This window comes from Gobio gobio, assembly GCF_949357685.1.
Source record: "Gobio gobio genome assembly, chromosome: 2".
In the NCBI taxonomy this organism is placed as follows: Eukaryota; Metazoa; Chordata; class Actinopteri; order Cypriniformes; family Gobionidae; genus Gobio; species Gobio gobio.
Window position 1 is genome coordinate 28,093,475 of NC_137098.1, and position 15,206 is coordinate 28,108,680.

Here is a 15,206-nt window from a genome sequence, read left to right on the forward strand (position 1 = left end):
AAATAATCATACATAATACATCACACATATTAATTGGTGGAGGCATTTTTTCTGATGTTTTACTGATAGGACCTACAATCATGATTCTGACATAGAAAAATACAGAAAGTACAAATACTTGAGAATTTTTTTTTAACTCGCCAGAGTCAGTGTGACCTTGTTCAACCCATAGCTAGCGAAATACTGAAATATAATTTGAAAGAGGTCTGTACTTTAAGCAGTTCACGCTGAATTAATTGCAAACAATTGTAGAGAAAAAGAATAACAAGAGAAATTTTAATAGCGTTGCGCTTTGTGAGCACAGTAACAAGTCTTACTATTCAGAGGCCTTATTCTGGGATTTCGGTTGGGGACCAGTTTACGTATTTTCTGTTTACTGCACTATTTGTTGCAGGATGATTTGAAAGCTTAAAAAGTTGAGAATGACAAATACTATGAGAGAATAATGGTTACATCGAAAACAAATACAAACCATACAGTGCAAAGTAGGAAAGAACTCTTCTCTTCGAGGATTCATGCATTGTAGACTTATTTGAAATATGTGTATAATAGCACAGGAGGTATAAATAAGGCAGACTTTTTGCAGTGGTCTACTCGCAGCGCTTTGTGCTCTCCACAGCTGCATGGGTTAGTTATATCGCCATTATTCATTTATACGCCTTATGTTTATGCAATGAGAAGAAAGATGGATGACTTTGGGTTTCATCAGTATGTCTAAAAAGCCTCTTGTTCCTGGAATTTTCCATTAGTCCCTGGACTACAGTTTCTCTATCAAGATAATGACTTTCATAAATTGGCTCACACAATAGATAATGGTTGTTTTTCCTTGTGAAAGCGACTTTTGTGGCATGGAATATTATTATAACGCCATCTTCTTTTCTCAAGCAGCACGTCATTATAAATCATCTCTGTCTTCTTAAATACCACATATATTTCAAATTCTGTGTTATCAGGTTTTACTGTGAGATGGTGGTCTGATGTGAGATGGTGGTCTAGTGGGTTAAACCACTGAACTAATATCCAGAAGGTTGCTGGTTTGATCCCACCACCAATGTGTCCTTGAGCAAGGCACTTTACTCCACTGTTGCTTTGGATAAAAGTGTCTGCCACATAAATGTAAATGTACTGCTTGCTGCCCTTGTGAAAAAGGAGTGTACTTAAACTGTACTTGCAGATAATATAATATTAATTAAATAAAAAGCCACTTAAGTGTACTTAAAGAGACTTTCATGAATATTTCTTAAAACATTTATGTCAAATTAAGTGTTACTCTGAAGTTGATTTTTTAAATCATAATTGTTTCATGCTTTAAAGAAGTACACTTTGATGCATTGACTACATACTAAAGTTCATGTAAAGTACTTGATTATTAGCCTGACAAGCCAGACCCACATCAAGATATTGGGTCTGGAAACTCACCATTGACAGGGCTCAATCCGAGGGGCAGGATAAACGGTTGTCTTTCAAATTCCCTCTGCACGCAATTGGATAGCGCCATGAGCACCACAACCAACCAGAGCAAAGAAGAAGGTGAAGCCGAGCTAACGTTAGTTGATAGACTTTCGCCGTATCCGGTAGGCAAAACTTCGAACATATCTTCTTTTCTTATGAATGACTTCAGTGCCGTTCTTTGTTCTTTTCTCAAAGAAAAGCTTAACTCCAAGTCTTCCAGAGTCGCAGCCAAAGCCGATTCAAAAGACAGCCGATTCAAAAGTAGCACGCAGAACCTCCGCAACTCTGCCGTGACGTGTCGTCATTATGTTAAGCCCGCCCACTGACTCTACACACGCTGTGATTGGCCTGACCAGAGTTTGGTTTTTCCAGCTCTCAGGTCTACCGAGAGTTGCTAGACTACACTCGCGGCAAAATAAATTTTCTGCTGCTAGGGTGCGTCTAGATTTTTTTAGGCTACTTGATTATAATTCCATTGTGTAGTGTAGTGTATTTGATGTTACGATTAAAGTTAAATGTACTTAACTGCAAATGTATCATTACAAATGTGTAATTTAAAATGTATTGAATACTTTTTTGGGGAAATTACATAACAGTTTTTCTCAGTCGCTTTGGTACATTTCTCGAATCATCCTCGACATTTGCAAAACAGTAAGTGCATTTCTCAAAACAATTTGTACCAATAGCAAAACACCATGGATTACCTGCAAAAGCCAGTCTCTTGCTCAAAATCCTTAGTTCATCTCTCAAAGTAAATATCTGTGTCAATGAACATGTCAGTGCCATTAGAATGACAAGTCCTTAATAAAACAGAGTACTCTGGAGGAATGTTCTGATGTAAACTATGGCTAAAGTTTTGATGACAATTATTGTAAATTGTAGGTTACACCTAAGTGTATGTGGAAGTTTGATTGCAAGAGGCTGGACAAGATTCACATTTACACTTTTACTGTTTGTACTGTAATTTGTTGACAGACCATGTCATTGCGACACAGAAAGGAAAAGACAGCACTGCATAGCACAAAGAAAAAACAAACAAAAGTAGAAATGTGAACATAGGACAATCTTCTTAGGGAAAACTGTACATGCAGTCATGTAGGAATTACAGTGCAGACTTCCTACAGCTTGTTCAACCATTGTGCATGTAAAGACTTATGCTATGAACTAATGCCTAAATGTTGTGGGGGGTGAGACTATTCAACAGAGACCCATTATAATACATTTTGATCAACATGACATAAGCAATTGATAATGTAGGAAACAGCAGAGAATTGTACATAATCAATTGCATGGATGTACCAAAGCATTTGCAACTTGTTCAAAGAAATGAGATACTGCTATTTTGATGTGCACAAGTGACACGATGTGAAGAACAGGTAGTTTCGAGAATTTCAATTCTGATCTGAGAAATGTACCAAAGCGACTGAGAAAAACTCAAGTATATTTTAGTTTACCATAAATGCTTGTCAGAACATTCAACAGTACACAACAGTAACACTATTTTAAGGACAATAAAATAATTATGAAATTACTTATAAAGATGTACTTATATCCTACTTAAGTGGGTCAAAAAAGCACTCTTAAGACTAATTGCATTTAACATAAATGTAAACTATAACAGATTTCCATTTATTTGTAAATAGCATGCAGTTAAGTGTCCACAAACATTACATTCATTTTACACTATAGTATATTATTTTAAATATCATTTACATAATAAGTACTCATTTTAAAAGAATGCTAAAGTGTAGTGTTTATGATTCTAGCATTTCAAACAGTGCTTGTATACTTTGTGTGTCCATTGTGCATTGACTAGTCATAGTCAACTTTTCCTTCTTTAAAAAAGACTGCGCTTCAGTGTATCTTAGAACAGTTGGAAATGCGAGGGGACTTTAGTGCACTCCTACGCAATCGGTGCTCGTGGCATTTGAACAAAAAATATGGAAGGCCGTATGAGTCAGATTGCATTATAAATTGACATTCTTATGTACTATATAATGAGCATGAGAGATAGTGTGTGTGTGTGTGTGAGAGAAAGAGAGATAAGAAAAGAGACAAAGAGACAAAGGTAATCAGAGAGTGAATCACAGAGACAAAAAGCTAAAGACAGAGATGGGAGCGTGGCGGAGCTGTTAGTTGGAAGGTAAGGGAGGAGTTTGCCTGTGTTGTTTAGAGCTGTCACTGAAGACGCCCGGTCCCTGCAGCGCTTAGTGATTGCATTTGGTTTAAAACGGCACCCTGGAAACAGTGATAAAAACAGTTCCATTCAAACTGCTCTATCTCTCTTTCTTTCTGTCTCCTCTCTCTCACACGACAATTCAGAGAAGAGATCCCCCACACAGAAGCAACATTCAATCTTGTGCCAGCTTATCTCACACACACACATACACAATAGTAGTCCGCCAAATGCACCATGCAGCATGTTTTAGAATGTTTTGGACTTACTAAATTGCAGATGCTTCCTGTCAATCTGAAATTGACATGTTTTTTAGTCCCTGTCTCTCAGCGATGGTCTATAAATTGGTCAATCACACAGTCACACAGATGATGGCTGTGGTGTCTGTAGAAATTCTCAGATGTCTAGCCAGGCAGCTGCTGTGATAGACTGATATGGTCCATTTAAACCCATTAAAGGCAAGAACATAATGTTTTATGTTCATAAGGTTTATGGTATAAATGTATTATTTACTAGAATGTGTGTATTAAATGTATTGTTTATTAAAATGTATTATTCATTCTTAGATAGATAGATAGATAGATAGATAGATAGATAGATAGATAGATAGATAGATAGATAGATAGATAGATAGATAGATAGATAGATAGATAGATAGATAGATAGATAGATAGATAGATAGATAGATAGATAGATAGATAGATAGATAGATAGATAGATAGATAGATAGATAGATAGATAGATAGATAGATAGATAGATAGATAGATAGATAGATAGATAGGAATGTTACTTTGCATTAAAGCTGCCAGAGTTTTATACAAGTTTTTACACTGTAAACAAACAGAGTTTTACCGATACGGCCCAAATATATGTCAATAGTTGTGCTAATGTTTGTCAAGCTGGCTTTTTTTTGCGCCACAATACCACAGTGTTTACACTTTTTGGAAGTCAACCTACAAACTACATATTTATTGAATAGAAAGCTGAAATAGCAAAATATATATTTTCAGCTTTAATCTTTTTGTTTTTGAGCAAATATTATGCAAAATACGTTGTCGCTGCAATTTCAATATTGTATGTTTAAACAATTTCATTTGTGGTTATTAAATTGCATTATGTCGGCTACCCATATTGGTCTCTAAATTTTAAATACTCCTTTCATCTGTTTCTCCCTTTCTAGCTCTCTCAGTTGTGACAGGAAATCATAATAATCGTATCTGTTTTTCTCTCTATTTGTATTCGGTCCTCTCTGAGTGATCAATACGTAATCCTAACAGCAATGCTGCTTTATGGATCTTATGTGCCTTCTTGCATCTGTGTTGGATGTCTGGGTTACACTCATTAGGCCTCTTATGACACAGCATGTGTGTAACCTGCTTTTGTAACAGCTGGTGCAATATTTCAGTTGTGACATTTAAAAGCTGACATCCGGTCAAATCTGTCAGTTACACTCAACTATCCCATCCTCAGGGCCAACCCCAATATTGTTCAACGGCGTAATGAGGCATGAGAATCAGGAAATCGACGACTTTATGCACATTCTTTTGTGGAGGTGTCAAAATATGAGGAAATCACAGTTTTTTTTTTATAGTTCTTCCTTTTTTAGCTGTACATAAATTGAGCAAAACTGTAAATTAATATTTGAATTAACTGTATATATATTAGTTAACATTTATGTATTCTATAATGAGACTCCAAGGGAAAGCAAGAGCAAGAGAGGAAAGTGAACAGAAAGCAAAAAGAGGAAGAATACTAATCCTCTTCTCCTTCAGACCTCCACTTTTCTCCTGAGGTCTGTTCCTAAAAAGCCTGGTAAGAGAGGAAGTGAAAAAGGAAGGCTCTGTGGGACCCCCATGGCAGTTGAATGACTTGACGGACAGATAATTGTCAACCAGAGGAAGGTCAATTTCACTGTGTTTGAAGAGCAACTGCCCTCAAGCCAGCTTTGGCCTTCTTAGATCATTCTTTGGGAACAATGTCTTAGGCTGGCTTGCAGCTAATGCCTTCTCTAAACCTATTAGTTTTGGAAAATGGTTTTCTCTAGAGGGCCATAGTCTGCGTTGATGGATTCTCTGGATTTGTGTCGTGCTGGCGACAGGCTGATTATTTTATGTCCCTGAACTCAAACTTGGCCTTTGATGATGTTTATTGTGGAAAAGAACCACGGCTACAACCAGAAAAGACTTTGCGATACATTCTGATTGACAAGCCGCAGTGATTTAGATCATGCCGACTTTTAGACGAGTCTGATATTTTAGCATTAGAAGAGATGAGACCATTACGATTTGGAAATAGAAAAGAAAATTGGAAAAAGGATGGTCTTGTGAAGAGCATGCCGACACACTCCCCTCCCGATCAATTCTATTGCTTCCTTTTACCGCGTGTCATATTTTATAAACTCCAGCCATAAATGGATATAGCGAGGTCAGTAATGATCTTATTTTTCCACATTTGTGTGCATGACAGCTCTGCGTGAGACCCTAAATATCTGAGGTCAAGCTGAGAGGCGGTGCTTATTTGTTTCTTTTTGCAAAGAAACTATCATTGAGGAAAAGAGAGGGAGGTAAGAGATAAATCCTCATACCTTTCATCAGTTCTCCTCTCTTGTTACTTTATCAGGGAGAATGAATAGCCAGTTTCGCTGAGCTGATAATCAACTTGTAAAAGCTTGTAATTTTAGTGTCTAATTTTGGATCCCACTAGAGGTTTAAATCAAGTGCATGAAAGCTGTACAAAATGATTTATGAGGATGATTATTCCTCTTAATCATGAGTGATTGAGGGAGATTAATAGTCTGACCTACTGCCCATTTTCAGCCGCCTCTCTAGAGTTGATTAACTTAATACCAAGCCTGGATTGTCAAACTATATTGTACTGTCATAAGTGGCACGTCCATGTTCAACCGTTATAAGGTTTCAGTCTTGATAACAGCAAAAACATGGTTAGTAATCTGGGACGCCTGCAGAATTTAATCTCAGGGGACGCACAGAAACCTGACCATGCCCCAAATTTAATACATTTTAGAGAATATCAGATCCTTTGGCTTTTTTTGTGTGTGAAATGACAAGGTCAGGCAAAATTGTCAATTGGCACAACCACTCTCAAACTTTATTGAAATGAATTATAAGTGAAATAATAATTCATGATTTGTAAAATAAATAAATAAAATACAAGAAATTGTAACGGTTTTGGGTTTTGTTTGTGTTCATGTCTTTGTATTTATCATAGACAGTAAAAGAAATGGACACAGCGACCCCATAGACTTCACGGAGAAAAAAATTAAGTCACGTAGAAGCACTCACTTCCTGATGGCTGAGCGTATTGCGCAGCCTCAAACTGAGCTTGACGACGTAGATGTGACGTGAGCAACCTGTCTGACAGTGGCAATCGTGAAATCTGAATCACGTTGTTGAAATATTTTGTCCCGCTGCTTTTGGCTCTCTATGGGCTTCTCCCCATGCTTCTCCCTTGACTTTATCAGACTTTATGCCTCCACGTCCCCCCGATTGCCTCATAGACAGTAAAAGATTGCCTACGAGCTTCTCCTCGGGTCTAGACACAGTCGCGTGGTTATGACGCAATCGTTAGCCTATATTTTACAAAAACAGCTTCATTGGGGCGATAGTGTAAGATACAAGGTAATGGAGCCTTTTATACATTGTCATGTTTGTTTAGAAATAAACAATGGACGAATGGATTCTTTAAACGCCTCAGATGTAAAGATATTCACTGTCAAAATGAATGGGAGTCAATGGGATGTTAACAGCAGGTGATGGCTTGGTTAGCAATGGCCGCCCCTATGGAAGGTATGCTTTCCGGGTGTAGGATTACCTCCTTGGTATTTATGCTCCTGGTCCTGTTCCTGGTTTTGTCACATGTTCCTGTTTGTCATGTGATCCTGCCATGTGCTCCACTGTCATTTGATTCTTTTGTCCTCATGTGTTATGAGGCTTGTTCAACTTCATGCAGCGAAAGCGCAGCGAGAGCGATTCGAGAGCAGCCGGCTGGTGCATTTTGTGCAGCTTCTCCAGAGCGACTGCACGAGCTCTGGTGATGACACAGCTGTTCCACGATTGGCCGGATACTTTATGTTTGTATACTTTATCCCAGCTGAAGTTAAATAAATGCAATATTTGTCAAATACACAATGTTTCAGAGCAATTTTCATTCAATACTTTATGTACTGCATAATACAGCGTCTGTTTGTATAAGAATAAAGTTCGACATAAGCCTACACTATCAATGAAGTGGTGTCTACGTTTTTAATCAGTTTTATTTTGATAAACATGACACAATATAACATTGCGACTACATGAAAAGAGGTTTTACTGTTATAAAAACTGATTTGTGAGCATTAGTGGAGCTGAAGGTTTTAGAATAAACACAAAACACACATGATCACTGTCATGCAGTGAATCCTGCCAATCATGGAATACAGCCTTGTGAAGCTGCACCGGCTGTATTAGCTGGCTGCTCTCGAATCGCTCTCGGTGTACTTTGATGCCATACGTCACTGTCATGTGGCGTCTGCGCTGTCTCAAGTCGGACAAAATTTTGGCATGCACTGCTTCAAGTCAGCCGCCAATCAGTCTGCGCATCGCTGCATCAAGTCGAACAAGCCTAATGTCGAACACACCTATGTTCTCATTGGTTGTTTTGGTCATGTGGGTTCTCAGTTCAGTTCTATCATTGGTTCATTGTCTTGATTGTTCACAGGTGTGTCTTAGTCATTAGTCTCAGTGTATTTAAGCTAGGGTGACCATATTTGGGCCAGGACAGGACTTGAAAACAGGACATGTCCTGGGAAAATAGGACGTTTGGTCACCCTAATTTAAGCCCTCATGTTTGCCATGTGTCTTTGTCTAGTATTATCCGTGTAACCCATTGTTTGTTGAGTTGTCAAGTCATGTTATGTTTTAGTTCAAGTTAAAGTCTACTCTGGTTTAAGTCATGTTTTAGTTTAGTTTGTTTTGTATTTGTTCACATTTTGATAAAAAAACTGCACTTCGGTTAATCTGCAACTTGCCTCTAGTGGACTTCTGTTAAAGAAATACACTACCATTCAAAAGTTTTGGGTTAATAAATTAGGGGGAGGGGGGGGGCGCATTTATTTGATCAAAAATACTGTAAAAATCTATTATATTGTGAAATATTATTGCAATTTAAAATCATTGTTTTCTATTTGATTAGATTTTGAAATGTATTTTATTCCTGAAATTTCATTATCATTACTCCAGTCTTCAGTGTCTCATGCTCCTTCAGAAATCATTCTAATATGCTGATTTGGTGCTCAAGAAAAATTATTCCCACTATTATCAATGTTGAAAACAGTTGCAGTGTAACATTTTTTTTTTTTTTTCAGAATTCTTTGATTCAAATTCAAATGAACAGCATTTATTTGAAATGTAAAATTATAAATTTATTTACTGTAATTTTGGATCAATTTAACGCATCCATGCTGAATGGATGTATTCATTTCTTTCTTTATCATAGACACTCTTATATGCCATTTCATAAAAGTGAGATTGAAATGTCAGTAAAGATTTTTTTCCCCTTCCCATGGTCTATGTATCTCTTTCTTTTCAGTGGAAGACAGGGGACAGAGAGTGACGGCACACTGGATCTCTCACGGGACAGCACAGCAGGAAACTGAAACTGCATTTAAGGTAAGGCACTAGGTAACAATAATCAAAAAATATTTTTAAATATTCACCACATGCATATTCTTATATATATAAGAATATAAAATATTGATCAGGGCCCGTCCACACGGAGACGCGTATCACTGTATACGTATACATTTTTTATCGTATTGGCGTTTCGTCCACACGGATCCGGCATTTTGGGAGACTGAAACCGCTATTATTTGAAACCGGGTCCTAAAGTGGATAAATCTGAAAATGACACCCTTGCGGTTTCGTGTATACAGCCAATCCGTATATTTTGTGAAACGGTGATGTCATCACACCACGTCCTGCGCGGGGAAGACTAGAAGGAATACAACTACGGGCACTGGGCATGCGCACATCAATACTGCGTTGTTTAATTACTGTATTTGCATTATTATAAGGGTATGTTTAGGGTTGGGGTAGGTGTATGCGTTAATAAAACACATCTGGTAAGTAGCAAATTTATTTATTGTTATTTTATTGTGAGATTTTACCTCACCTCCGACTGTTGCCATACCCCTTCTAGCCACAACTCTTCTTCTCCGTTTTTAGTGTATTTCTGTGGCAGAATTACAGTGCCACAGACTGGCCTGGTATGTATACTACATCGTTTTGAGCCGTTTTCATGCTCTCGTGTGTACGCAGATATTTCTTGAAACGAGGAAAAAAAAAAGATCGGATAGGGAAAGTTCTGGCTTCGTGTGGACATGGCCTTAAGCAAACTGTCAGGACACTTCTCAGTGACATTTAGTTAGATAGTGTACTAACGACACATTTACACTGTTGTCTTGGACTTAGCACTGAGTTGTTACATTTCCAAACACATGTGGAAAGCTGAGCAACAGAGGATGCAGCCAATGTGTTTGTGGGTTTCAGCACTGTGGCAAACGTTTTTAGTGGTTCCATGCCCCAGATCTGAAATATGACGGACAACATAGTGAGTTTTCTCTTCATGAAAATAGTCAAGCCAGCGTCTTACAAGCCAGTCCATGAGGATGTAGTTGTTACCTCTTGCAGCTGGCAGTAGTGGCATCACTACCAGAAAGCAGCTCCTGATAAGCACCCTAGGGTTTTGGTTATTATTGTCTGAGTTATGAAAGCTTGTAGACGAACTGTGGTGGGGTGTATTTTAGATTCTTCCATTATGAGGAAAGGCTGGAATCCAGACAGACCCTTGCTTTTGCCCACTGCAGGTGTTCCAACATTCAGAGTTTCTAACAAGCAACTAAAAAGGTTTCCCTTCATGTTCTTTTGGAAGAGCTTGATGATTCTGTGCAGCCTAGGAACCCCAGGGGTCCTCCAGAAGGTTCTAAGGGGTCCCCAGAAAATGTCAGAGAATAAAAAGATAAAGCAAAAATGCTTAAAGTCTACCGAACATTCTAACTGTTTCGTTTCTAAATGTTTCTCTCCTTTCTTGCCGTACTTTCCAGAATTGATTGCTTTGTATCTTTCTAGTGAGTTTTTCTCACTATAGTCCCCTTTATCTTGCTCACTGGGGTTGTAAGGCAGTATTCTTAACAGTACTTAAGCTGCTTACATAGGAAGGGGGTCCCTCATAAAAGGTTCATCATATTTGGGGGTCCTTGGCATTATAAAGATTAAAAACCCCTGGCCTAGGAGACTGCCTGCCTTCTGAATGATCTAAAAGATGCCCCTTTTGTTTTGTAAGGGTTTCAGGCACCTGCTCTCATCATGTTTTTTGATTCTGTGTCCAGTTGTCACATGATGAGTATTATTTTACCCATTTCTCCATCCACCCTCTAGATCAGTGGTTTTCAAACTTGTCCTGGAGGCACCCAAGCCCTGTACATTTTGTATGTATCCCTTATCAGACACACCCAATTTAGTTCTTGCTGCCTCTACTAACGAGCTGATGAGTTGAATTAGGTGTGATAAATGAGGGAGACACACAAAATGTGCAGGGCTGGGGTGCCTCCAGGACAGGTTTGAAAACCACTGCTCTAGATGTCTTTAAAAAAAACATATGAATATTATATACCATATTTATCGACCACCCACTCTCCAGTCTGTAGCGGCCATTGAAAACCCCCACATAAAGATTATTTATCTTATAAATAATCCATAAAGTTCACTAGTGAAAAAGTTTGACCTGCCCAGAGGAATCCATTCCCATTGGCTGATTTAAAATCCCAGCTCTCTCTACTAAAGTTTTCCACTCAAATGGATCTTTCCTATCCTTGTTGTGTTGCTGCATTTCATGTGCTACAATACACGGCCACACACATGTGAATGTGCACACAACCTTGTGCACTCCTCTGGAACATCCACTTAGACTGATTTCTCTGCCCTCTTCTCTGTTGTATTGACATCTGTGCTCTGCCTCAAACTCGATGCCCTTCGGATGCATCTCACTTGCTCGGCTTGTTGTGAAACCCAGAGACAGCCTTCAAATGTCAAGCTAAATGCCTCAAATAAACCCAGTCCAGTTGAACCTACATTAAAACAACGATTAACATACAATAATTAGCACTAACATAATTGACATTTATATGCACAGAGACCCTATATGTTTTTTGCTACTTATAATTTATTGCATGGTCAATCTATGGACATCTGGTCTTATGTGTGTGGCTCTTAGTGGAAATTTTGTCATTCCTCAGTATTTGTAATTGGTTCAGTGTCTGTCTTTATTATGGGCCTTACTATTGTGCCATGGCTTAACTCAGCAGAGTTTACTATTTAGTAGTTCTTTATAAATGTATGATGGGATATTCTAGTGGTAAAGTGTAGTGTCAAATCCAGCCGTGTCTCATCTGTAAGGGCAGGTGGGGCAGAGCCCCACCAAAATATTAATCCAAACATAGACCTCTATATACACTGAGTTAGTGATAAATTGTAAATGTGTTCAGCATTCTGCAACAAGTATTTTTCAGATTTTCTAGACTATTTTAATTTGTAAAGTAAGCAGGATATATTAAAATTAAGCGCGTGGATACGGCAGGCATGTATCATGATTCCAAGCGGGGCAGCCGGTCTCAGAGCTCTCCCCGCCTATACAGCGCCCCACAAATCTAGGGTGACAAAATGGAACTGGCTATTTGAGAGCCATTGGGGCAGATTTACCCACATATTTTCATGTTACCTCACATAAACCTCACTCCAGATCAAGACGATATCAGTCCGCTTCAGCTATGTGTCTGCGTCAGGCCAGTTGGTCTAGTCTGTTCTTCCTCTGTGGAGTAGCGTATCAAATTAACGAAAGTATAAATCCTTTAGTTAAGTTTGCTCATGTGAATAGCCTTTATATACAGTAGTTCTGTTGTGTTTGTTTTATTTTTGTTCTGAGAATAGACATGAAGTTGTTTTCCTCACTGGAATTCCTACACAACTTGCAACATTCTAAAACAATATTCGGAGGCAGTAAATACAATACTACATTAAGGCAATTCTAAGATCGCATTCTACAGGCCCTTTCATCCACCCAGCGCAATGCGCAAGTCTTTTTTTGCTAGTTTCAGCCCGATGCAGTTATCATCTTCACATCCAGCGCCACGTTGTTTGAATAGCAAATGCACTCTCGCCCATCTGTTCGCCCATGGTCTGAAAATGAGGTGTGTTCAGGCGCATTGCTGGCGTGTTGCTATTTTGAGCCAACTAAAAACAACTTCGCCATTGACCAATAAAAATCTGGTCTAAAGTCAATTTTATTTTGTTATTTGAAAGGTGGGACACCACGTGTACACTCTGCTTATTCAGTCCCTCCAGAAAAACGTGATTGTGCGATTGCATGATTTAATGCATAATCAGCCAAAGTCCGCATATTTATGTGGGGGCCGCATTTTTTCAAATACGCCGCACTTTCGCCACATAAATTGCCTATTTCCACGTGCAAAATATGCGGGCTAGCATGATTTCATAATCCCCGCATTTTCGTTGCAAAAAAGTCATATTTATTAGCAGAAAGTTGAATTTTTTTTTGAAGTGACGTAATTACTTGACGCGAACATCATCGAAAAGCTGCAAACCCCGTGGTGAAACCATAGATATCGGTGAAACCATGATGAAGCACGCAAATTCCCATTTGCCAACAAAAATAACAGCAAAAGACCGCGCAAAGCAGTTTCCCGGTGTGTTGACCGATTTCAAAACACGGCATCATGAAGCTTCGAAGCATTATGAATCAGTGAGTCGATTCAGCGGTTTGGATCTCCAAAGTCACGTATTTCAGGGGAAGTCATTAATGACAGAATTTTCATTTTTGGGTGAACTAACCCTTTAAGAGATTGCACTTTGTGCATTGGAAGCACTCAAATGTCTGTTTTGTATTGCTACCTCTGTAAAACAGGAAGTTTTTAATTCATTTTTTCAGAAGTTGTACCATATTCCTTTTGTAAAGCTACAGAACTTGTTTGACTCAATGTTTTGTAAATTTCAATAAAACAAGATGAGAACTTAAATATTCACAGCACTTTCTGTGATGTAGTGCTTTTTTTCTCTTTTTCATTAAACAGCAGTTTTTGCAATTTCCCGCAATTTAATTGCATAAAATTGCATAAATATCCCACATTTTCCATAGCATTTTTTAAGAAAACCTGCCGAATAATCAAGGATTTTTGCCCGCAACAATCGCACAAAAAAAGCCCCATTTTTCTGGAAGGACTGAACTTATTACACACACAGGGACGTGCAGCAGCACACAAACATGCCAAATATTAAAAATAAAAGGATTACAAATCAATTAAAAAAATATATTATTGTGTACATAAAGATAAAAAAGCATACATGTCATAATGGATAGTCATTGCATGTCATTGCAAAATTATTTGACCAATTGTGGCAATTGACCAATTGTCAGGCTGAGGGTGTCTATATTCCGCCATGTAAATAGCGAATCCTTCATGGTGCAAGCTAGGGCTGTACGATTAATCGGAAAATAATCGAAACCGAGATTCAGAACATCTAACCTCTAGTCACGTGACTCCGCCCCGTCAGTCATATCGAGTGCAGTTTGCAGGCACACCGAGAGATGCAGGAGTAGTTATCTTTGTTTATAGATGCCCAGAATCACTATAGTAACTGCTTTTTTTTACACAGTTTATACAGGAAAGTTAATTGCACAGACGGCGCGCGCAAGCCCCGAAGCCAGATCGCTTTCACTTTCACCCTCATAAAGTTGGTCAAGTAAATGCGTTTAAAAGCTTGCCAGTTTGAACATTTAAAGCGATTGTGCACTATTCAAAAACAACAATACGGAAAACGTATTATCCGTTCAGTGCTCATGAGCTTTTTTCTGTGACACAGAGAGCCGAGCCATGTCGCGTCTCTGACAACGCGTGCGTGCCCTGAAGCCAGACCTCTTTCACCTGCGTCCTCACAAAGCTTTGTCATTTGTATGTGTTTTAAGTCCTGCCAGTTTGAACATTAAAGCGATTTTAGTCCATCAGATGTGTATTTTGTTGAACTAATGCCTGATATATTGTGACAAACGAACACTTAGACAGAAGCGCGCACATCACGTGAAGATCGCGCACAGAAACGCAGTGTCAACGCTGTCCTGTGACTAAAGTAAAGTCACTAAAGTAGCTTAGAAACTCAACCGTTATAGGCATATATTTTAATACCTTTGAAGTAAGTACAAACCACAGCTTCATAATGAATAGAGACGGTATGAGTAATTCACACACACAATCACTCTCTCATTAATGCATTCCAATAAATGTAATGTAGGCCATACAACAAGCAGAAATCTGCCCCATAGACAATAATAACTGCTGAAAGTGAACCGTTTCCTTCAAGTATTTTAAAATCACAAAGAAATGCACTTTTTCATTAGAAAAAAAATTCCACTTTTTATAGTAGAAAATATTTACAGTAAAAACCTTATCAGGAACTTACTCAAAAACCTTATGAGGGCAAAAAATGGAAAGCAAAAATAAAATAAAAATTA

General features: G+C 38.4%; 1 protein-coding gene across 1 annotated transcript in view; it reads left to right on the top strand.

Annotated features, from left to right (window-relative positions):
• The window catches only part of adam19a (ADAM metallopeptidase domain 19a), a 134,391-nt gene that overhangs the window by 9,174 nt on the left and 110,011 nt on the right, over positions 1-15,206 (top strand). The window contains exon 2 of the mRNA XM_079810658.1: positions 9,216-9,295. Within this exon, the coding sequence (XP_079666784.1) occupies positions 9,216-9,295 (80 nt within the window). The remainder of the gene's footprint in view (positions 1-9,215; positions 9,296-15,206) is intronic.